Source organism: Lissotriton helveticus, chromosome 4_1 (genome assembly GCF_964261635.1).
Source record: "Lissotriton helveticus chromosome 4_1, aLisHel1.1, whole genome shotgun sequence".
Classification (NCBI taxonomy): domain Eukaryota; kingdom Metazoa; phylum Chordata; class Amphibia; order Caudata; family Salamandridae; genus Lissotriton; species Lissotriton helveticus.
Genome location: NC_136063.1, coordinates 1,787,565,344 through 1,787,591,487, shown reverse-complemented (window position 1 = coordinate 1,787,591,487; position 26,144 = coordinate 1,787,565,344). Strand labels below are relative to the sequence as shown.

Below are 26,144 nucleotides of genomic sequence, written 5' to 3'. Positions count from 1 at the left end.
CAATGCTTAACAAAACTGGCCCCCAGCAACTGTTACTGGGGGGCTGATATTGGAGCATTGCTGCAAAACCGGTCCCCAGTAACAAAACTGCCCCCCACCGCTCCAAAACCGGTCCTCAACCTTCCAGCCTCCTGGGCAAACACCGGATACCTGCTGCGGCCAGTCCAGCCTTGGCTGCCAGATGTATGACACATCAGAAGGGGTGGTGTGAGGATTTTCTCCATGTTTGCATATTTCGTATCATTCAATACCTGGATTCTGGGTTTTTGTTTTGCTTTGTGTGTTATATTATTTATCTGTGAGGTCTTCATGGTGTTTGGCATTGTATTCCCTATGCTGTTCAGAGCGGACATTGTTAGAAAGAACTGGCCTACTGCTTTTCACAAGGCAGGAAGCTGGCTCCGAAAACAATCAGATTAATACCTTGTAAATTTACCACGCTGTGGCATTTTGTGTGGTTACTAATGTATCTGATTTTATTTGGTTTTGATTTTGTATAGAGCTCGATTGCCTGGAGGCATCTTGGCGCTGCTGCTGTCTCGTTATTCAGTACTGAGAGGGGAAAATGAGTTGCTACTATTACTGACGTATGAATAGCCAGGCCTGTATTGATTTTTTGAAAGGCCAGGAAATCAGAGCATTTCCTTATAGCAATCGGTAGGCTGTTCCATAGCGTGGCTGCTCTGAGTAGAAAGCTCCTACCACCCGAGGTAGAACGCTTTGCTCTTGGAGGGGTAAGTAGCACCGCGTCTGAGGATCTGAGCATTCTATCTGAAGAGTCCAAAGTCCAAGTGACTCCTTCCCAGTAAGTGCAGGGACAAAGCAACCAGAGAAGTAAGAGACGCATAGCGCTTGGCCGGCCAGCACAGCTTCCACAGTTTCTACAGTCTTCAATCCCAGCATTCGCACCCCTTCGAGAAACCAATGCTCATTTAGCAGCACCAGATAATCAGCCTGCATAATGCCAGTGCTTAATTTGTGCAGTGTTTCTGGTGCTTGGCTCTGGCACTTAATTGTTGCCACTAGCACTTATGAAAGTCCACCACATGGTGATGATTTTCGTCTTAATTTGGAATGACCACAACAACAGTTCTACATACATTAAAAAATTACTAATACCTGCAGCCCAAGCCATTCTTATAGCTTTGGGTGCCCTGGAATAGCCTGACATGTCACACTTGTAGAAGTGTCATGGTTAGCAGTTGTGTTGGTATTATTGGCAATGATGTTAGGGGCAATGGGTGGTGCGAGCTGCATTGGCCTCCTGACAAGGGCCCTGAAACAAAGATTTATTTATTTATTTTTTACATATGAAACACTGCATAATGAGCAAATGCAAGCGGAGGTACTGTGAACCCTCCAGGAGGAGTGTGGGTAAGGACCCTGAAAAAGTGTCTAGAGCCAAGGAGAGACCCATCCGAGGAGACTATCATGGTCATACCACAGTCCTACCAGCAAGGATACAGCAACCCGTAAACTGCGAGGGAAAAACGATGGATGGATGTTTAAGGTACAGAGCTAGTGTCTTTAGAGTTTGTGGCACAGAGCTGGGGGTCCCATTCCTCACCACTGATTGCCTCCCCCGCCCTTCCCCCGGGGGTCCGGTGGGGTCAGCAGTGCAGCAAGGGGAGGTGTGGTGTCGGGTCTCCCATAAGAAGGTGCCCCAGGACAGAGTATGGGAGAATAAAAAAAATGTTTTTAAGTAGCTGAACTTGCTTGTGTATTTTACCCCATACGCTGAAGAAAATGCAAACTGTGGTTTAAGATTATGCTCTGAAAAAAATGTAATAGGGTGGAGAAAAGAGAATCTAACTATTTAATTAGTTAAATTAAATAAACGTCAGAATATGCTTAGTCATCTTGATACTTTTGGAAAAGTTCCATCCAGGGTAGCTGTTACTGGGTGGAGGCGGCGGTGCTGGAGAAAGATTAAGATGTGGTCTGGAGAGGAGGCACGTGCTCGTTTGCATAGGAGTAATAGACTAAAACGGAATGATTTTATAGCCAAACTTATTTATTTATTTATTTTTGTAAGGAACAGTGTAATGCGATAAACGCCAGTGTGGTCCTTGTGCTATTTAAACATTGTGATCTACAGCAAGTAGCCAAACGTCCACCAGCCTTATAGCAGCTTTCTGGTATCAAAACCACAGATTATTTATTTTTAGATAATTAAATTCAGAGGTAGTGAGAGTAGCAAATCAATAAGGAGGGAGGAGCAGAGTACAATATAGTATGCTATGTGCAAGACTGAGGCAGGGCCAAGGGTAGATTTCATGGCAACTGAGAATCAACAAAAGGGAAGAAATGTAAAGGTCTCTAGGTAGAACATCTGTCCATAAACAGGAGGAAAAACACACTTCTTCGTCAGGCACCGCCCAAAAAACAGAAGACAGCACCAAAAATGAATGTGCCCCCTCAACATTTATGAAGTTGACATTGAAACTGATCCACTGACAGATTCCCAGGCTTCCCAAAATCCATTCAATGAAGAACTTTATAGAAAATGTTTAAAGTAGGAAGGAGGGACTTTATTTTCTCGCCACATTAGTGGAAACACCAAGGGAGGGGACCCTGCAGAACTGCAATCTCCTGTGAACACTGTACACATATGGGGTGAGTCAAGACTATATTCTTTCCCACACTTAAGAGAAAGAAATAGCTTTCCAAGTGATATTTCAAAAGGAAGTCCAGTTCACAGGAGAACATTATCACCTCGACGATGTGGGTTGGAAATCTCAGGAAGTAGTGTATTAGAGAACCAGGGAGCCCCAGAAATGATGGTGCATTCCAAGAAAATGAGTATGGAAGCCCAAGGTTTATTATCAAACTTTGAAATATCTCCCACTTTAGCCTCCACCATTTTAGATGTATTGGTAATAATGCGGCAACCCGTACATTGGATTTGGAAGCATTGGTTTAAAATAACATGACATTCAAAAGTCGCACAGGTCATCTGAATGTAATAACCTCCCAACTAAAAGAGATGAATGCTCTTATGCCCTCACTTGTTTGACCTGTTGGCTCATGCACAAGGGGGGGGGGGGGCATACGAGAATACATCAGTCTATAACTTTGTATCTGGATAACCTATGGTAACTACAAAGAGATGTGATACAATATTTTATAGAAGAAAGTTGACACATAGAAGAAGATGTATAAAGAAACAGAAGAGCAGGGCAAGACCAACCAGAGAAGAAAGAAACACAAGAAACACATGTCAGGAAAAATAGAAGAGTTAATTCGCAGTGGAAATAATAAGCAATACAAAAAAATCAATGTCCATACTCAGCCAGCCTTCTACCTCTATATCAAAGTGTACATCGAAATATAAAGCATTCACGAAAGACCTAGCTAGAGGATGGGATATAGACTAGCCTGTAATTTAGATTAGAGGCGAATAAAGTTTGGCCAAAGGCGAACTCTGGTTGGATTTTGTTTTAGATATAATAAGAAATTGTCAAATACCCTAAAAACTACAACAATTAAATCCATCTCGAGTTCTGCAGGTGATTTATTGTGCGATGATTACAGGTGTTTACTAGAATTCGCAGTAAAAAAAACTCTTATTAGCTTCAAGTGATTCTCGCCAATTCTAAGATTGCAACCCGTAGTTTACAAAGTTTTCTGCATGTGGGGTTTAATGTTAAAATTCGGACACAAACGCCCCTCCTCCGTTGTTCTGAGGAATACAAAATCACCAACATCCATCCAATTTCAGAGTTGCGACGAGAACGGCTTAGAGTTAACTACCAATAAAACGGCACATTCATTCCAAGTGCCAAATACCACTGGCAGAGATTTATTGCCAGTTTGAAGACAAGATGCCTCGGCATAAACAGAGGAATAGCAGCAAACTCCGGAAACCAAGGGTCGGTAAACATTGCATTCACGTAAAATGTTCCTTACATATTAAAATTACAACACTATCTTTTCATTGTGATGGAGTGGGCAAAGAATAGTGTTGTGATTGTGCAGCCGTCTTACTCGTTGTGTTTCCTGATTTTCCTAGTGCTATGTTAGGCAGCAGCGGTTTACTCTTTCCATAAATGTAAAGTACCTATGCAAAGACAGATATATGTAAAACAGATATGTGCAACTTACATATATGTTACTATAGCTATAACGCTGTCCAGGCATCTCTTACAATCGACGTGCTTGCTTTTCTATCCCCTGAGCTCATTATGCAGCCCGTCAAGTGTTTACATTTCTGCAGGTTCGAAGGGAGTTTACTTATGAAGGTTCATCTCTTTTCCCAAAGTAAGACTCATTTAACTCCCGCATGTATTGGTGGTCAGTTGTTATTGAATGACACCTTGGGAGCACGCGCCTTTTTCTCTCGGCGTACCTGAGAACCAAACTGCTGACGAACGGGCCCTGCTGTAAATGGTGATTGATTGTTAATTATTATTCACCATCATCAATCATTGTAGCCCTTTTAAACTGGCGTCAAACTAAGCGAGGAAGGAGGGGCGTTTGTTTGAAGCTTGCAGAATGTGGAAGATGAAGCATTTCAAGAACAAAAGAGGCCAGTTCAAAGTTATTAGTCCAAAGCACTGTCATTTGGTTTCATTCATTTTAAAGAGAATCCTCTTTCTGCTATCCCTCTCTTCACATCTCACCCGAGCACTTTACCCGGGCTGAACTACTTAGCAGTCCAAAACGTTAGCCGCGAGAAACTACTGAAATGCGGCCGGCATTAATCTTATTTCAACGGCGTGCTGGGCGCTGGCACAAAATTGGTTTTCTATCGCGCTGCCCTGCGCTGCATGGCCAATAGACACCCGCATCTCATTTGGCCTACCAGGCTGGACCGTGCACGGAAGGAGCAATGCAAACAGCGTGCATGTGGAACACGGAGGCAAACAAACCCGAGCGCGCGCGTGAAGCCAGAAAATGATGTTCCGGGAGGAAAGGGCCCGATTCCCATCTCTGTACATTCCCCGCAAGCAGCTCGCGCCCAGCCTCCTCATCTGCGACTCATTTTCATTGTGTGGAATCATGCGGGCAGGCAGAGGCCGGGGAAGATAAAAAAACGGCAGGCCTAGTGATTTCAAGCACTCACTGCGAAGCCTGTGCAGCTAAGTTCATGATTTACTCCGCACACTTACAGAAGTGGTTCCAGCACCGCAGAATAAATGAATTCATTGATCATCAAAGCTGAAAGCAGCCTGACAAGCTAGGAAGCAGCAGTGAGGACACAAGATACAAAACACACTCACAGTAAGTAACAAGGTACAGCAAGTGGCCGCAGGGTCCCTTTGAACGTTTCCCACCTTTCGGAGGCAACATGCTACATGATGAACATGGCAGAACACTTGGTAGAGTACTAATTCACCTCTACAGATCACTACTTTCAGGCTTGAGTGCTTATTGTGTTGTACTTTGGATTTGTAGGCCTGCAGGACGTATTGTTGTTACCACACCTATAAAATGTACACAGAGTGGGCTTTGCCTGTACCCAGAGGAGTGTTGCTCTCTCGCCTCATGCGCTTGCCTACTTGGTGTATAATTGTACAGCATGTGTGCATGCAACGTATGTAAACAGTATTTATGAATGCCTGTGTTTATTAGATGTGTTGGCACATTTAAGCCAGACGTGTTGGCTTTGCCAATGCTTGTTTCTCTAGCTATGATATCGTGACTATCAGTATATTTCAAATGCCCGAGAAGAAACTGCATCATCTTCAGAGGCATGTGCACAGTTGAGCGATACAGTTAACAGAGTTATTTTTATTATCTAGAGTTTAGATGACACACTGGCTTGTTTCTTTTCAGCATCTAAACACTCGGTCAATTTTGTACAATACCAATGGGCTGCACCTTTAACGCTGCCTTATCCTATATCAGTCAAAAACAACAGGCAAATCACTAGCATCCATTTGGCAACCATGCAAAAAAAGACATGAGGTACATCCTAAACTGAAACTTGTGTTTGATTCTAAATTGATCATAAAGTTAGCCATATCATTCAATTTTCAGTATATTAATTAGATTGGTAAAGAGTTTGGTTTGTGTTATCAAAATTCAGAATTTTATTTCAGAGAATCTGAATTTGTTCCAAAGTTGCTAAGCGGAGTTGAATGAAAGACAAAGAGCAGGACAGCTATATACCAATTAAAATATGGCACTGCTGCTGCCATGCCCTGTTTTGGCCAACTTTCCTGCTACCTAGTGCCACGCATAAAACTTTGCACCATACTCGCCTTTTGTAATGGGTTTTCATCTACCGTATAATAAACCATTGCAAAATAGGCACCATGTGTGTGCATCCACAGGGGATATCTTATAATTGTTTTTGCCATGAACAATTATCAAAATAAAACAAAAAGAATCAGGAAAACTGTAAGTGTGTGGTCTGGAGTCACAGGCAAGACGTAATGCCTTTGTCAACGATCATCAGAATTTCTGTCAATATGTATGGAGGGTATATGGAAAAGAACATGTGGTTTAACTCACAACAGTTTTAAATGGGGTCTTTAAATTAAATTAGAACATTGGAATGTTGGGAGCTCCATTGAAAACAATGGAGTGCTCTGGGCTTATAATGGCTGGTGTAAGCCTGGAGCACCAACATTCCAATGTTTCTTTGTTCACAACTCTGGCTGTGAACAAAGGCTTCAAGGACCCTGAGGGGATTCCAATCCCCTCACGCTCCCAAAAGACTTTGTTTTTTTTGTTAGAACATTCTGTCCTCTAGTAAAAGAATGTTCTAATAGCCTTATAGCCCTTCGTAGATGGGCTATACCGCTATTAAAGTCCCTCTCCCTTGTTAAAGGCCCTCGTGACAAATTAGCCTTCGGCTCGGGGCCTTTAACACTGGAGAGGGCCTTTAATAGCCGGTAAAGCCCTCTACGGCGGGCTATAAGGCTATAATATAGAAGCAAGATATTTATTGAACACTGCAAACAATTTGAAGCCAACATTGGAACTGCAAGTATTTATGGAGTTTATGCCTTGGGTGTTCACCTGGACCAATAGCAAGGAACATATGTGACTATTGTTTCGAAAGATTTGTTCAGAATCATTAGTAGTATATCCTCCAGGAAATTAAGAACCGAAATGTGAGTCACTCCATCGCAAGCAACACACAGTTTACACTGGTAATTTCTAGAAACTGATAAGAAATGAAATGAAACTTATTGTAAAACTTTTACAGAAGAAAAAGACTCTTAAAGCAGTCGAACATATATTTATATAGTACAGTAGTATATGGACAATAGTGAATTTATTTCAAATTATGAATGTGACAAATTAGGAGGAGAGCGAATAGTGAGACCATGTTTTATTTTTGCAATTGCATCTTTGGTGATGGGAATTGGGAACATCCTATTCTACGCAGGTGGCATGCAAATCATACTCTCCCTCCTGCATGAGACTTCTAAAACATGAAACAAGTTCGCCACCTGCATGACTGAAGTCCCTAACTGGATGAAAGCCAACTATTCGAGCTCAGCACTAACAAGACAGAAGGAGTGATCAGCAAGAACCCCTTATCATGGGACTCCAGCTGGTGACTAGCCAAACTCAGATCAACATTCAGAACCCACAAAAGAACCTCAGAAAAGTCACCAACAGCAAACTGGACATGACTATATCCTGCTACCACACCATGAAGATGGTGAGGAAGATGTTCAAATGGCTTCCAGACAACACTAGACAAGCTGTCACTCACACCATAGTCACCAGTACGTGGAAACTCACCCACTACGCCAGGATCACCAAGCATCTCACTAGAAGACCTAAAACTATCCTGAACTCGGCAGCCAGACTCATGCACAACCTCCCACACAGAACTCACATCACAAGTGACTCCTGATACACAAACGGGAACTATTTTACATCGCTCCTAAAGCATGGAATTGCCTCCCTCTCCACTTCAGAGCCTCCTCCTCCCTTCCTGAATTCCACAAGAAGCTGAAGACCTGGGTTTTTCTATCAACCAACCTACCCTAGGCAAGGCTAGGCACACACACCAGCTCGGCGCCAAGATACCCTCGAGGTGATAATGTGCATTACAAATTCACATACATAACAGAATATTTAGGTATGGCCCTGACTGATGCAGATTATTAAATGGACTGAACCTAGCTACCTTTGAATCCACATGCCACCAAAGAAGAACAAGAATTTGTAAAGTCAATAGGTCTTGACTCTAAAATACACAGTATTTGACGTTGCCAATGCTTTTTACAATTGGATGTGTATGCATGCAGAAGAAGCATGTGCTTGCATACAACTGCGATTTTGGTACAGGTTTTCTACTAATACAAAGTCATACTAACACGGCCATTGGCATTATGATGTATGTACATGCATTTGCTGTGACTTGTGCGCCGTGGGGCATGTGTGTGCTTGCATGTGACACAGGTCGCAATTTTTTAAGTTTCAATCTAATATGATGAACACCATGTTAAATCAGTAAATTAATAATTTGCATATGAACCAGATAACAAGCAGCCTACCAGATGTTTACAACTGTTAATCCCTTCTATAAAACATATGTATCTATGAAGCAGCACAAGAAACAGAGAGCAAGAAAACACATCTACTCTATGGATTGCTTACAGAAAAAGAAAACTTACTTCCATGACTGCAAGCAAGTCAATTGTGGATGGATACAAGTCAATCAATTACAACATTATCAAACCGAACCACTCCTGTGCTGGACATGCTCATGAATAAGGCAGATGTTCAATCAATCAAGATTGGTGAAGGGAGATAGACAAAAAAAGTCAACCAATCACAAAGGAAGGGGCTGATCCAAATCCCAATATAAGTGCATTGGAAACTTTAGTTTTGGCCAACAGAGAGCTGAAGCTGTCAGTAGCTCAGTCATAAAAAACATTTTCACAGATGAATGGCAGGGAATGAGATGGTGTATTTAAGTTATTTAGTTTCTTCTGCTGCTAAAACAGTAATGCTGCATATTCTAAAACAACTGCAAACAAAACAACTGAGAATATAAAGTGCTGAGCCACCTCTATGTAAGAAGATCTACAGGAAATGCAAACAAATTTGAGAAAGGTGAGCAGGAGATTCAGAAATCCGACTGGAGTGTTTTCTAGTAGAGGCCACGATTTTGGAGCTAGTGTATTCTCTGCAGAGCTATATAGAATGTAAGGCATGTGCTTCCCCCACCAATCTCCAAGAAGAAACTCAAAGAGAATTCCTCAATTAAGCCCCAAAGGTATCAAAATTAGAAATCTTAGATTGCTCAACTTGTTCAAGGTGAAAAGTTTAAAGGTTTTATCTTGCATATGCTCTCACTTCAGACATGTTTTCTGGGGGTTAATTAACCTGATACAAGAGTTAAAAGTGACTAAGATCTAAAATAGAGGTCCTGAGAAAAAGACAGTCAGTGCTGATAAAGTTATCCCATTTCAGGGGAATCCACAAAAATGGGTTACGTTATCTACTGCTCCGGGTATACATCGATTTGATCCAGTATGCCTTGTCAAATATAATATAATGGAGTCTGAAGATCTTCTCTGAAAATATGTCAATGTATTTTATCTTGCATTGAACCCACTTTCTTCACTCACTATGTTTGGTAAAATATTTTACCAACCTTTAGTAATGAAGGGATCTTCCTATCATCTCGAAATTAAACAACCTCAGTTAGGTATTGTACTGTGGGATATGTTTATCATTGTTCAAGCAAAAACACAGCTTAGCTAGCATAATTTTCCCCTATGGATCTTACAATGATATGCATGTGCTACAATAACAGTACATTGGTAAAGACATTGTTATAGACCAAAAGCGTAGCACACTATGGCCCTCTTCTGAAGTGACACACTGTGAAAATGACAATGAATATGAAGATGCCATTGATGAAAACCTCAGCCGGCTACATATACATGCTGAAAACAGATACTCCTTTCACATAGATTTGTGCACTTATGAATGCCACAGCAATGACTGGCACCAATATTTGGGTGTAAATTTCCCTTAAACACTTTTACAGATATGGAAATTGTGCTAGTAGAGAGAACCCACCCCATTTGCAAGTTTAGAGGTGGGTTTGTGTGCAATTCCAAGGGGGTGAAACACAAATACTATTAAGTCTGTGTAAAATAAATTAATATTTTGTTTTTAATACTCCACGTTTACACACACATTTATTTTTGGAACTCAGTGAAATAATGCACCCACTCCTTGGTTTTGTGTTAGGCAGATTGGACACAGATTCGAATCTTGGTGGATCCACTCAGCCTTTGAACTATCCGAGATCAACAAAAGGAGTACCACTGAGATAGGTTACCATAAATATCCAGAATCTAACAATAGCACTAATAGCTCTCGTTTGGTATTCTTTTCAAACATACATGTTATGCTATGTTATCTAAAACAGAAAAGGAAAGATAACAATCCCAAATTGCTTTTAACCAGTGCTTGGAAGTAGTTTGCTCCACTGTGAAAACGATCTTTTTGTAGAGGAAAAAACATTTTGATGTCCAATTCATTAACTTTAATTAACATCAAAGGTAGAGGTGTGTACAATTTCCAATATTTTGTGTAATGCACATACATTTTGCCAAATTATCTATATTACATGAATTTCATTTTGCCCGTATCTCGATTAATGCTTCCCTGCAAGGGTATATATTGCACAAAAAGTCATATGTGATACTGGCAGGAGACTGGTTGAAGAAGAAAAGGTCTGTTTCGGGTAGAAAAGTATCTTAGTAAGAGAAACTCAAATCAGCCTTCCACAGGCAACATTAATGCAAAATTGTCTGTTATGCAAAATGGGAAAATATTTTGCATAGGGCAGATCATAACTACCCCATCTCTGCACTAAAAAGTCTTGGTAATCACAATAGACACTGTGTCTTTAAGACCTGCATGCTTATGGTGTTTGTGGCCAGAATTCAGTTCAAGGGTACAATAAATTGGCTACTTTTGTTTCACAAGTGAGGAGTTAAATTAATTGGATGCAGATAAAGTAATTAAAAACCTGTTGTTTATTTAGGCTTAGCATCCCTGTCATTTTAGTTGGTATTCTGACCATAGTGGTGTTTCACTTTTATATGAGACATGGGATCCATATTGTGAGTTCCTGAGGTAATGAAGAAAATAATAAAACTGATGAGGTGCACTATTATTGACAACCAGGGAAGGAGCTTTCTACATTAATTGGGATTTTCTCTCCTGAAATAGTTTTCAATATACAATATAAGCTATATTTAGAAAAGACTGTTAGCATTTACAAATATACATTTATCACAATATGAAGATTCATATTATCACTCATCTTCAGGGTACTATATTTCACTTACACCTAAGCACTTAAATAGCTTAATACAAATGGAACGAAACAGACGGCAAGAAGATAAAATTGACCCTGGTGAATTGTGCAATCTTATCCATTGTTAGCCACAAGTAGAACTGTCAATTAAAGTAGGATCAGGTGTAAACATACATATCATGGCTGGTGGAACAATTTGAGAATTATGCAGATAAAAGAGAGTGCTTCAACAGAATGCAGACAGTGGTCAGAGTATGAGAATTGTAATCCCAAGGAAAGGGAGTTCCAAGGGGAATTCATTGCGAAACATAACACACTGGTAAGGAAATATGGACAGGACATCATTGCTTATTGAACGTATGAATGAATTATTGAGGGTTATTTACATAATGCTTGGCTACTCCAGGAGTGACCCGGTGCTAGGCATCAAAGGCAGGTATAGGGGAGGAAAGACCCAACTAGCATCCAAATACACTAAAGATTAAAAAGGAATGTTGTCAGTGCTTTTTTAAAGTCTACTTCCTCCGTAATAAATCTCAAATAGCCAGGCAACTGATTCCACATGCCTGCTGTCAATACCATGAAGGAGGAGCCCCCTCTCTGTTGCTCTTTAAAGCGGGGTTATGATAGCAGCCTGCCATGACTGGAATGCAGCGATCTCCCTGGTTTGTATTTTATTTATTTATTTATTTTAAACTTTTTATATAGCGCTGGTTAGACCCAGAGGTATCAGAGCGCTTTACAAGAGGATCAGGTAAGAGGGACCTTTGTTGCGGAGGGCTTGGCGTGTCAGAGTTAAGTCTTTGAACATTATTCATTTGCATAATAGGAGCTGATGGAGCTTCTCAGGAAGGAGAGATACCAGCGAGTGCTTAAGTAACTTATATGGAAGGCGGACTGCAATATTTTGACCCGACTGTAGACGTTATATTAAGTACTCTGGTATGCCCAGGTACAACACATTGACGTAATCCAGCCACAATAATATCAGGGCCCTGACCACTGTGACCTGAGATTAATGAGGAATCAGGTGCAGACATTTCCTGAGCAGGCGAAGGATTCAAATTCATGATTTTACAACTAACAAAACCTGGGAGCTGATGGAAAGATGTGAATCAAACAAAACACCCAGATTTCATACCACCTCCGTTGGGAGCTGTGCGGGCAATATTAGGCCAGGCTCCTGGCCATCCAGGGAGGGGATTTGGCCCAAACAACAAGATCTCTGTCTTGTCTGAGTTGCACTGTAGTTAGTTCTTCCTGAGCCGGCCGAGTAGCGTCTTTAAGCAAAAAAACAAATGTTTATTTGGCGCCGAGTTCCGCTCATAGGTGAGCAGGAACTGCGTATTGTCCACATGGGAAATTATCTATATGGCAAAAGATTCGACCATGAATGCCAGAGAAAACAGATAGATATTGAAAAGGTAGGACTCAAGGCGGAGCCCTGTTGAACCCCCCATTTCAAATGTCTGGCTTTGGAAGAGCATGGCTTCATCCAAACTACCTGCTCTCATTCCTTCAAAAAGGATCCTAGCCATCCTTAGGCTGAGCCTGCTACACCTAGGTGTTCCAGTCTTTGTGGCAAGATGCTGTGGTCCACCGTGTCAAATGCTATGGATAGGTCCGTCAGCACCAAAGCCACGTTGAGACCGGAATCTAGGCAGATCTTAATGTATTCAGAGATTTCTAATAGCGCTGTCTCTGTGCGATGTCGGGCTTGAAAGCCAGGCTGGGACGGGTGTAGCAGCTTATCTTGGCCAAAAAGGCAGTGAGCTGGCGGTTTACCACTTTTTCTAAAATCTTGGTGGCTGCGGGCAATAATGAGAATGGATGGAAATTAGCTAGTACTTCTGGGTCTGGATTGGCCTTTTTAAGGAGGTGGACAATGTGTGCCTTCTTCCAGAAATCCGGTATGACAGCCAAATGGAGTGGAACAGAAAATAGTTCCTGATAAATCATGGCAATATTTTCAGCTACAGACATTAGAATATGAGATGGGAGTGGATCCTCAGGAGATCTTGATCTGCAGGTAGCACACTGCTCATTCAAGTGCACTGTTGTAGGTGGTAAACAAAAGTGTCTGCTTTGTTTCTGCTGAAGGCACTGTAGTGTCTACAGGTCCTGGGGCAGAAACCACTGTATCAGAACTCCCCAGGTTAGCCTGGATTTTGGAGATCTTTTCTTTGAAAAAAATCACTTAGTCCCACGCATCAGACTTGGTTGGACTCTGGGAGCGAGGTTTCGGTTTTAGGGTTCATAAAGCTGGAAACAATCTTAAAGAACTCCTTGCCATCATTGTCGGCCTCTCTGACACATTGAGCGTAAAAGGTGCAGCGTGATCTTTTTATGTTTTTGTGGTACATGTTAAGCGCCACTTTATAGTGTATTTTATCTTCTAGATAATGTCAACGCCAGGCTCTCTCTAGCTATTTACAAGCAGCCCTCTCCAGGACTAATTCCTGAGAGAACCAGTGGTTCCCCTCCAGCATGTCATCATTGGTGCTACAAATAGCAAAATTCATAACATGCAGAGAGAAAGTGTAATATGTAATGAGGAGGGCAAGGGCACCCAGTATAGAGAAATAATTGTGACAGAGACATGGGTAGGATTGAGTAGCTGAAGCAGGAGGTGAACTGAAAAATTGATAGAAGAAGAAGAGTAACACAAGAGTAGTACATGGAAGACAAAAAACGCAAAAGGGTAGTATTAAAGGAAAGATAAAATAAAGGCAAAAGTCCTCCTACTAACCTCTAAACACTGTGAGAGAGCCATTGCTCCTCTCTGTCACAAACAACCGTGTGCAGCTAAAATGAAAACTTATTTTATGAGTTGATGTTTTCAAACTTTACAAAAAAATAACACCACAGCTCAGGAACAGAAAAAGGACTGAACCAGACAAACTGTTCCAAAAACACATATTAGAATGAAATCAAAACAAATTAGGATAATATGAAGGAGCATTTCAAAGTTGCTTTCAGATAACAGCACTGTATATTGAAAATTACAGCCTTAATACAAGAATATGGGGGGGCGCTAGTGAGTGCATAGCAAGATGGCTGCGCGTTAGTGCATCTCTGCCGGCCGAACAAGCCATCCGACTAATATCCTGCTCTAAACTGCACATCCTGCGCCAAGTCTGGGAGGGCATCGTCGCTGCATGACTGCGGTGTGGAAATTGGTGGCTGCGGAGTGACGAAATGCCTGTACATCTGCCATTACTGCCCACCGCTGCTGCGCCCCTGAATGCCAAATGGTGACTGTGTGAACTGACAGAGGCTCCTGCAGCTAGTGGGTGAGTGGAGCAGCTGTGGAGGGTGCTGCATGGGGCTTTGTGGGCCGGGGTCCCTTGTCGGTGACCCTGGGATCGTCTGACTGTGTTGAGGCCCGGATGCATCGCAACTGCACTGAGGAGGCTAGATCTGTAGCTCCGGCGGCATAGCAAGTAGCCGGTCTTACCGCACTGCCGATCCCTGCTGCTGGACCCTGGGTGCACTTTGGCGGCAGTGAGACCAGATTGAGACCCCTGCTGTGTACAGAGGAGCGGGGTAACTGCCGCAATATTGCGCGGGCCCGAGTGAGCTGTGGGCCTGTACGAGCGGCCATACTTGCTGAGTGCTGATTGCATGGGAAGACGCAGTAGGTGCGACCTGCCGTGGGTTTAGGGCTGAGGCCTGTGGAGGCCCCATGGAGTAACGAGCAGCCCAGCCCAGATGTTAGAGAGCTGTGCTCCAGTTTGCTTCCTGCGCTGTGCCCTGCGAACATTTTTGGAGTGCTGCTGCTGTGGGGATTACGTTTTCCAGTGAAAGCAAAGGACGCGTCATTGTAATTGGCAGGTGCTCACTGTTGAAAGGCCGGCCCCACTGGATGATGGTGGTGACCGTTTGAACCCTGTGCTGGCTGGGAGGCCCGGAACATTGCAGCTGCTCCTGCGGGGACGCCAAGATTCCTCAACTTGAGCCCCAAGGTTAGTGCTGGGTCTACCGCACGGCGAGGGCCACTGAAGATCCTTATCTCTGCTTTGCAGACTCATTTGAAGTACTATTGCACTGGTCCTTGCGCTGGTGGCTTGCGCTGTGTGTGCTGTCACACAGTCTCCTGTGTGCCCACAATAGGTAAATCAACAGGTGCCGATGCGGGCCTAGTGGGAATCACCTGCCGGACCTCAAACCAGCGCGTATTCAGTAGCATGGATGCTGTGACTTCACTGAACTGCAATTGGGCGCAGGATCTGCAATCAAGGGTCACTGAGACAGTATATAGTGCCAGTGGGAAAGCTGTTGTGCCTGGTCGGGACTCCTGCTGTTGTTTGTTTTATGCTAGATCAGTGAGAGGTGTGGCGCCGCGGCCAGGGCGACTGACGCTGGAATCTGGGGACCACGGTTCGATCCCCGGCTCCGGCGGCAGGTTAGCCCAGCACCATGTGACTCTGGGCAATAGCTCGCTTAATCTCCCCGACGGCCCCCCAGCGCCTAGAGACCCTTACGGGTGATTGTGCGCTTTACAAATGTGGACTTTACTTTACTTTGAGAGCGGCATGTACGTAGCCTATTGGCAGGACTGGGTTTGCGGGAGCAACAGTGGCACACACGAACAACATGGGTAAAACAGATCAGAATCAACCTCAACTCACTTTCGAGCAGCATGAACTAGGGAAATTGAAGCTCGGAGCTCGACGCTTCGTCCGAGGGCACACCGTCACTTGAGGCAACCCTCCTCGCCATACACGAGGAGCCTGCAATCCATTGACGGCAAGACCAATGCCCTCAATCTCAGAATGGATAACATGTCTGCGAAACTTGACAAACAAGGCGCTAGACTGGGAGAAGCTGAAAAGAGCATCCCTGATGAGGAGGATAGTCTGTAAAGCATTTCCTCTAAAACCCTCTACATGGAAAAGGTGCTTGCGGTCATCCAGGCAAAGAACGAGGATCTTGAAGCTAGGTCAAGGTGAAACAACCTAAGGAACACAGGCCTACCGGAATCAACCAACACAGGGAGACTAGAACTCTACGTGAAATAAATGCTCTGGGAGATCTTTGGAGCGGACAACTTGTCAATGTTGTTGGTTGTGGAGAGAGCCCATCGATCACTGGCGACAGGCCGGCCCACCGCCGGACTCCCCTCTGAGGTCAATTATTGCCCGCCTGCTCAATTACAGAGATCGTGATTCAGTCCTGCGTCTATCCTGTGAAAAAGACACCATAAACTTTCGGGGAAGTGAACTGGCTTTCTACCCGGATTTTACTGTGATGGTTCAGGCCGCGAGGTGGGAATTCCAGCCAGTTAAGAAACTGCTACCGACAGAGAACATCCCGTACGCCATGCGATTCCCAGCCACACTACATATTGGTACAGAGGGTAAGGCCAAGATCTACACTAGCCCCAAAGCTGCTATGGACTATGCCAAGCCACTCAAACGAACCCAGAGCGACGCTTCCGGTGCCCATGAAGACGAAGAGGACTGAGGGGTGCTGATCCGCTTGTGCCGTCCATGGTATCTGGATGTTACATTTTAAATATATGGCCGGGAGCAACTGCCAGGGACTGAGACCTATGATTCCTAGTCTGCTGGGGCTGGTAGAATATGCTGGTTCCTCAACATCTCTGATTGTATTCCCGTTCATTGGGGCGTAAGTATTGTAAAAGAATGTTACCATTGACCCTATGCGTACATATCCTCCTGTTGGTAGATATAAGATTGATGAAAAATGTTGATGTTTTTGTTTGGTCGCCTCCCTAACACCTGGGAGGTTTGATTGCACTCTGGTGATCCCCTATGGGTGTACCCCACATCGACTTGTGGATTATGTTCTGTATTTGGGTCAAGTTCATCTGTAATTGGGATGGCTTTAGCAGTTGTGGGTGCTGAAGTGGGTGGGGAGAAGGATGTTTTTATGTGTTTTGATATAGGTGCAGTGCAGGCTCCACGTGTTGGCTTTCTTGACATGTTGTGCCATAAGAAATTATTGTAATAATTACAATAGCTGGACACAAATAGGTAATGGATAGACCCCGGAGGTATTGTTAAATTATTGACATGGAATGAGCGAGAGCTTAATAACACCCCCAAATGTTGTAAAGTGCTGGCGTACTTAGATAGGCAAAATGTCCAGGTGGCGTTTCTGCAGGAAATGCATCTCACTAAGCACACAAAACAGAATGTCGGAGGTTGATGGGCAGTGGTCAGGGTAGCGTCGTCGTATTCCTCATGCTCAAGGGTGTGTTAGTCTCAGTGAGGAGGGGGACTCAGTTTACACTGACTCATTCCAAAAAAGATGCTATGGGGAGGGTGCTCCTGTTGCAGCGCTGCTTGGGTGATACTAGACTAGTGTTCGTTAATTCCTACAACGTGGACGATCACGTGTTTTATAATGATATCTGGAGGTGAATAGCAGCACAGCCCCCTTCAGCGGTTATTTGGGGAGGCAACCTGAATGTGTACTTAGATTCACAATTGGATAGATCTGCCAACACAGTATGGCATGGTAAGCATGCTGCAAAAACAACAAGTGATGGACTGAATGTGGATCAATGTCACACACTCCCCCAGTCAAAAGATCTGGGCCCAAATCCATCGTTTTTTTGCACTCCACACCACCCTGGGTTAGACAATGGCGATATGCAAATCAGCTCTGACCCTGTTGCCCCATGGGAACAGGCCAGTCCGAACTACAAAAGCCATGTCCTTCCCAGAACGGAACCAAGCATCCGAGGACCGGACCGGTTTCGAGGTAACACCTCTCTTCAGCCCGGCTAGCTTGATTCCAGTGGTGTGGAGTGCCTGGGACCCACGTCTGGGCATCCCCAGCGCACTTAGGGCGGCAATTGCAAAAACAACAAGTGATGGACTGAATGTGGATCAATGTCACACACTCCCCCAGTCAAAAGATCTGGGCCCAAATCCATCGTTTTTTTGCACTCCACACCACCCTGGGTTAGACAATGGCGATATGCAAATCAGCTCTGACCCTGTTGCCCCATGGGAACAGGCCAGTCCGAACTACAAAAGCCATGTCCTTCCCAGAACGGAACCAAGCATCCGAGGACCGGACCGGTTTCGAGGTAACACCTCTCTTCAGCCCGGCTAGCTTGATTCCAGTGGTGTGGAGTGCCTGGGACCCACGTCTGGGCATCCCCAGCGCACTTAGGGCGGCAATTGCAAAAACAACAAGTGATGGACTGAATGTGGATCAATGTCACACACTCCCCCAGTCAAAAGATCTGGGCCCAAATCCATCGTTTTTTTGCACTCCACACCACCCTGGGTTAGACAATGGCGATATGCAAATCAGCTCTGACCCTGTTGCCCCATGGGAACAGGCCAGTCCGAACTACAAAAGCCATGTCCTTCCCAGAACGGAACCAAGCATCCGAGGACCGGACCGGTTTCGAGGTAACACCTCTCTTCAGCCCGGCTAGCTTGATTCCAGTGGTGTGGAGTGCCTGGGACCCACGTCTGGGCATCCCCAGCGCACTTAGGGCGGCAATTGCAAAAACAACAAGTGATGGACTGAATGTGGATCAATGTCACACACTCCCCCAGTCAAAAGATCTGGGCCCAAATCCATCGTTTTTTTGCACTCCACACCACCCTGGGTTAGACAATGGCGATATGCAAATCAGCTCTGACCCTGTTGCCCCATGGGAACAGGCCAGTCCGAACTACAAAAGCCATGTCCTTCCCAGAACGGAACCAAGCATCCGAGGACCGGACCGGTTTCGAGGTAACACCTCTCTTCAGCCCGGCTAGCTTGATTCCAGTGGTGTGGAGTGCCTGGGACCCACGTCTGGGCATCCCCAGCGCACTTAGGGCGGCAATTGCAAAAACAACAAGTGATGGACTGAATGTGGATCAATGTCACACACTCCCCCAGTCAAAAGATCTGGGCCCAAATCCATCGTTTTTTTGCACTCCACACCACCCTGGGTTAGACAATGGCGATATGCAAATCAGCTCTGACCCTGTTGCCCCATGGGAACAGGCCAGTCCGAACTACAAAAGCCATGTCCTTCCCAGAACGGAACCAAGCATCCGAGGACCGGACCGGTTTCGAGGTAACACCTCTCTTCAGCCCGGCTAGCTTGATTCCAGTGGTGTGGAGTGCCTGGGACCCACGTCTGGGCATCCCCAGCGCACTTAGGGCGGCAATTGCAAAAACAACAAGTGATGGACTGAATGTGGATCAATGTCACACACTCCCCCAGTCAAAAGATCTGGGCCCAAATCCATCGTTTTTTTGCACTCCACACCACCCTGGGTTAGACAATGGCGATATGCAAATCAGCTCTGACCCTGTTGCCCCATGGGAACAGGCCAGTCCGAACTACAAAAGCCATGTCCTTCCCAGAACGGAACCAAGCATCCGAGGACCGGACCGGTTTCGAGGTAACACCTCTCTTCAGCCCGGCTAGCTTGATTCCAGTGGTGTGGAGTGCCTGGGACCCACGTCTGGGCATCCCCAGCGCACTTAGGGCGGCAATTGCAAAAACAACAAGTGATGGACTGAATGTGGATCAATGTCACACACTCCCCCAGTCAAAGGATCTGGGCCCAAATCCATCGTTTTTTTGCACTCCACACCACCCTGGGTTAGACAATGGCGATATGCAAATCAGCTCTGACCCTGTTGCCCCATGGGAACAGGCCAGTCCGAACTACAAAAGCCATGTCCTTCCCAGAACGGAACCAAGCATCCGAGGACCGGACCGGTTTCGAGGTAACACCTCTCTTCAGCCCGGCTAGCTTGATTCCAGTGGTGTGGAGTGCCTGGGACCCACGTCTGGGCATCCCCAGCGCACTTAGGGCGGCAATTGCAAAAACAACAAGTGATGGACTGAATGTGGATCAATGTCACACACTCCCCCAGATCACGTGTTTTATAATGATATCTGGAGGTGAATAGCAGCACAGCCCCCTTCAGCGGTTATTTGGGGAGGCAACCTGAATGTGTACTTAGATTCACAATTGGATAGATCTGCCAACACAGTATGGCATGGTAAGCATGCTGCACAGGTGATTAGTGAGATAATGGAAGCAGAGGGCCTCACTGATGTGTGGTGTAACCACAATCCAGGTGGCAGGGAGTGCACATTCGTATCGACTGTGCATGGCTCGTGGTTCAAGTTGGACTATTGGCTTGTGTCCAAGGAGGTTGGCTCATGAACAGTTTCGGTTCGCCACCTAGCTAGAACATTCTCTGATCATGCCCCTGTGCTTTTTGAATTGGACATACCGGCCCACTTGAGGTCGGCATTTCAATGGAGTTTACAACCGCTGTCCTTGCTTGATCAAGTATTCCGTGTCACAATTTGGTCTGCTATCACCAACTATTTCTCCGAAAAGGAGGGCACGGTTGAGGGATTTGGGACTTTATGGGAGGCCTTTAAAGTTACCATTCACGGGGAATGCATAAGTGCATAGGCTGGGGTTCTTAAGTCATTGTGAAATACACGCTGGAGGATAAAATACGTGACCTTGAAAGTGCATATGAACGTGCACCCGCCCCTACACTATTGACCCAAAGGAGTGATTTAATATAAGAATATGACGAAGTGGCCGAGCATGAAGCGAAACATTGATCCAGGAGATGGACTGTGTGGTGATATGGTGAGGGGGTAGGTCGAGTCGCTCATTGGCTAGCAAGCTGCGAACGACGGTGGGACAGGACCACATTGTCGAAATCTTGGACAACAACCTTGTTACACGACATACCACACCAGAAACTGGTCAGGAGTTGGTGAGGGTCTTCTCGGATCTCTGTGGGCCGGACCTCCCGTCCCAGAATCTGAATTCTCAAACCACCTGGACGTCATAGCGTTGGGCTATTTATCTCTGGGCCAACGTGAGTACCTCTCGCAGCCCTGGACAGTGGAAGATGTTAATGAGGCCATAGTGTCGCTCCCAAATGATAAGGTGGCGGGGCCTGGATGGACTGCTGAGTGAATTTTATAAAGTGCATGTGGACCAGTTGGCCCCCAGGCTGCTGGAGGTCTATGCTGAAGCATACGAGAAAGGAGTGCTCCCCCCCCCGCGCGAGTCCCCCATAGTGACACTGTAACAGCCAGACAAAATAGCTAATAGATGTGTCCTAGAGGCCGCTCTCTATGATAAACATTAACACTAAAATATTAGCAAAAATAATTGGTAACAAACTGCAGTCTCTCATTGCAAATCTGGTCCTCCTGGATCAATCGGGCTTTGTACCCAGAAGATCCACAACACATAACTTACAAACCATATTTGCTGTGCTGCATCAGCTGGACCCTGAGCTTCCAGCCGCTGCTGTTCTCTTGGACATGGCTAAAGCTTTCGACTCGCTTTGCTGGGAGTATATGTTTGTGGCGTTGCAGCTTATAGGAATGCAGCAGTTTTTCCTGAAATGGGTACGCCTCCTATATACTGGCCCTGCGGCTAGGATGCGTGTAGATGGGGTGGTCTCTGATCCTATCGCTAACTGTAGAGAAACTAGGCAAGGATGTCCCTTGTGCCCAATGCTGTTCTCGTTGGCACTGGAACCCTTGGCCTGCAAGACGAGGCAGGGCCATGCTGCTGCAGCTCTGGGCTTCAGGTGGCACCCACTTGCTATTTCCTTATACACATATGATATGCTATTGTACGTGAGGGAACCTGTGCTGCATTTGGATCCCCTGCTGAGGGAGTATGTTCGCTTCGAAAGATACTCAAACCTTAGTATTAACTGAAGTAAGTCTACGGTGATTCCCCTAACCAAGTGCACGAGGGAGCAGGCGTTGGAGTGTCCATTGGCCTGGTCAAGTGGACCTGCTCACTATTTGGGGGTCTGGGTGCACAGAGGCCCCAAAACTGTGATTAGCATGAACTATAGTGAGTGATCACAAAACTAAGCAATGAGGTTGCTAGATGGACACGCCTCCCTTTGTCCCTCTCCCACCGAATAGCCGTTACCACAATGACCATTCTTCCGAAATTATTATATTTGTTTGTGACTATCCTCTTACCACCCAATAGAGCCATCTTTCAGGCCATGCAGTAAATGCTTGCTGAGACTGGTATGGGTGGGTAAAAAAACGAGATGCAGCTGGGAAACACTGGTGTGACCATTTGAACGTGGCAGTTTTAAAGCCCCTGATCTGCTACTATACTATCTCTGTGCGCAGGCCCACTTTGTGCACTATTGCTTTTTTCCACAGCGTTACCTGGTGCATCTGGGGGTGGAGGCAGATAATGCACACCCACCCCGTTGACTGCTATGGTGCTGCAGCACAACACTCAGGGGGAACAAGAGAGAGATAGATACAGTCGCATGCACGGCTAAAGCGTGTAAAGCCCTGGGTGTTCGTGCAGGACATGAAAATCTGTACGCTCCGGCTATGCCAATTTCAGCTCACCCGGATATTTCAGTAGCATGCGAGATGGGTGTGCTGGCTGTGCTATCTAATGTGGGCATTACCAAACTGGGAGATATGTACTTAGATAATTGGAATAGACAGCTGGAATTGCCGTTAGTCTGGGAAGATTGGGTGGCATGCTGTGCATTGACAGGCCGCCTCATGGCGCACTAGAATCTCAGAATTATTCATTTCAAATTCCGGCATCAAATGTGTTATACACCGAAGAAGCTGCAAAGTTATGTGTGAGATGCGGAGAGGATGGGGCAGATTTTGCACATTTGGCATGGTCAAATGATTGGTTGCCAAACACTGGGGCCACAGAACAGAACCTAAGATGGGACAGTGGCAGAAAGAATTGGTTTATTGTAGAGAACAGCTGGGTACATATGCGGAGGAACAGCCAGAGGCCTCTAAACCTAAAAATTTCTGGGCGCCTCTAACTTGCTATCTGCTAGAACACCCAGATGCGACATGGCTAGTGGCTCTGGGGTGGGTGGCCTAGAGTTGAATATAATGTTCAACTATCGTAATATGTGTGCTGACGGACAGTATTTGACCTGTAGGTGGATGAGTGGTACTGCATAGCACATGTTTTGATTTTCGTCCTTTTTTTCTTTGTTTGTTATTCTTGCTGTATGCATACCAATTGTAATACACAAAATATAGCTGAGATGTCAATGTAACTATTGTGAAATATAATGCATAATCCGCAAAACAAAAGAAAAAAAATCTGGAACTTATAAGAATTACATAAAGAACACACTTACCTTTCATTTGTGTAGAGAAAGTCAGGGCCAACCTTGTAAACAATTCTGGGTGCTCAAATTTGTCTTCTTTAGCTTTTACCCAAAAGCTGTTCTGTGACAATTCCTGTGGGTCAACCTGAAAAATAAATCACCAAAATAATTTACTAGAATGTATAAAATGTAAAAAACAAAACTACTTACTTGTCATCCAAATAAAGAGGAGGTACTGGTTTATCATTGCTATGGTATAAATGTGTTGTTTGGTTTGAAACAAACTAGGTGTATTAGGACACAAATGTTTGCTCCAAATAAGTCATACTTCTAGTTGAATGTCGCCGAAAAGACTTTATCATCAACATATACTCACAGTGTTCTATGAAAGGAAGGGAGTTGATGGAAAAGCAAGGAATTAAGACAGCAATTTATAGAAACAAAACAGAATAGAGGACGAACACAGTTTCATATTAATTGTATGAAAGCAAATATTTTTATGTAGTCAGGGACGGGTTTTAGTGTCCAGGAAGAAAGAAAGGTGCACTAGCCCTATTAACATAAGATTACAATAATGAAGCTCAATCAGATGGTGCAGCAGGAAGGGGACACCCTCAAAACCCCTTGATCTGTATAGCAAAACTACACAATTAGAAAATAGATAAATAACCCGCGCACACATATAAATTCATTGATACAATGATCACAATTCTCATAGAAAACAAATAGTGTAGTCCAGGCGGTTAGGTCGTTGTGCTTGATCTTGTCTGTTTATTAGTTAGGTAGATGGAATATTTTGTGTATACAGCCAGCCGACACGTGTTTCGTTGTGGAAAGACAATATTCCACAACTCTTCAGGGCTAGGAAATACAAAAATATTTTGCTTAAGTAACACAACATAACTCAATGTCCACATATTTTAGCGACAAATCATACTACAGTTACCCAGAATACTGCGGTAGTTAGGCAATATTACATATCACCCTTGAGAAACCCTTGGGTAACTACAACCATATGCCCACCAGCATGCGTGGAGACCAACAAGGCTAAAGAATCAAAGTGAAAAGGAAACACACCAGGAAAAAACCTACAACTCGTCAATACTAAGTTGGTATATGATCGTTACATAACGAAGTCAGTTATAACGGTGTCTTTGTTTCATCACACCCGAAAGGTGATGGTGCACAATACATTCAAAGTGGCATACATCCACCACCAAAACATTGTTCATAGTCAGATATTAGTCCAGACAATACCTCTGTGGCTGGATCCTAACACCTCATTGGGCTAAAAAAGAAAAGTGAGAAAAGAGGAGGAGAAAAAGAGAAACGAAAAGAGAGAAAAGAAGAGCAAAGAAAGTCATATTATAATTTCTCGCAAAACCATTAATATAAAGGCCGTCCTTTTCATATTAATTGTATGAAAGCAAATATTTTTGCTGCATATATTGTAATACATCTTTATCATTAAAAGGGGTGTCAGCAGAGCAGTCCACTGAAAGCAAATATTTTTGCTGCATATATTGTAATACATCTTTATCATTAAAAGGGGTGTCAGCAGAGCAGTCCACTGGTATGAGTGGATCTAAAAAGTGATAGGTGTCCAAGGCAGTATGTTTTCACTCATCCCACTTCTACTGGTCATACCATCTTCCACTTTCTGTGCTTCCTTTCTCCTTTTTTTCCAACACATCCTTTGAGGACCATGTCACATGCCAACAAGTTCATTTTGTGGTGAATATTTAACTCCCCACATTAAAGATGGTATAGTAGGTGGTGTCAAGCTTCCCCTTGGAGTTATCACCAGTATAACATTTTGCACACTCTTTCTCTTTGCCTGTCAGCCAAAGTCAACCTTATACCTATGCTGTCCATCTAGGCCTACTGTGAACCCTCCCCTTTCTACTTTTTCTCTGAATTCTCCAGTCTTGCCCAGAGCATCTTACACACAACAGCCTCCCTATGTGATATACTTCTGTCCTGCATAGTTCTACACTGCATTTTAGTCAGATTCATGCTATATATGCCTCAAACAGACTTACATTTTTTTGGAGAAGCATGCTAACACGGTGTTAACAGAATTCCTGGAAACTAACAATCTTTTGGACTCCACTCAGATGGGGTTCCTCCCTCTCCACGGGACTGAAACCGCCTTGGTTGCAGTGACTGAGGAGGCTGGGAGGATCCTAGACCAGGGAGGCTCTGCAGCTATCATCCTCCTCAACCTAAGTGCCGCCTTCGACACTGTGAGCCACAACATCCTACTACACCGACTTAGCAGCAAGGGAATTTCAAGGATGGCAATCACCTGGCTTAGGTCTTTCCTCTCCAATCGCTCCTTTCAGGTCTTAGAGGGCGCCTACACCTCCCCCAGTAAGTCCCTTGGTTGTGGTGTGCCGCAGGGCTCCTCCCTGAGCCCAACACTATTTAATCTATATATGAGCCCCCTAGCCGAGATCGTCCGCCCTTTTGGAGTGAAAATTGTTACTTAAGAGGACGACACTCAGCTAGTGGTGGCTCTCAACCCCCCGCAGGCTGCACCCAATTGTCTGAGGAATTGCCTGGAAGCAGTCGCTGAGTGGATGACTTCTTCCTGTCTCAAAATGAATGGCGACAAAACTGAGCTTATGCTCCTTGGCAGCCCCATTAACACCACCATCAACCCACTTTGGCCTCAGTGCCTGGGACCTGCCCCCACGCCTAAAGATACGATCAAAAGCCTGGGCATCTGGCTAGATAAATCCCTTAATTTCAACTGTCATGCAGCCAAACTCTCAGCCAC

The 26,144-nt window shown here is 44.7% G+C and overlaps 1 protein-coding gene across 2 annotated transcripts in view; it reads right to left on the bottom strand.

Annotated features, from left to right (window-relative positions):
• Positions 1–26,144, bottom strand: part of DIAPH2 (diaphanous related formin 2) — a 4,230,744-nt gene that overhangs the window by 2,530,229 nt on the left and 1,674,371 nt on the right. For both annotated transcript variants that reach the window (XM_078688424.1, XM_078688425.1), the window contains one exon: positions 23,393–23,507. In XM_078688424.1, coding sequence (XP_078544550.1) covers positions 23,393–23,507 — 115 coding nt within the window. The remainder of the gene's footprint in view (positions 1–23,392; positions 23,508–26,144) is intronic.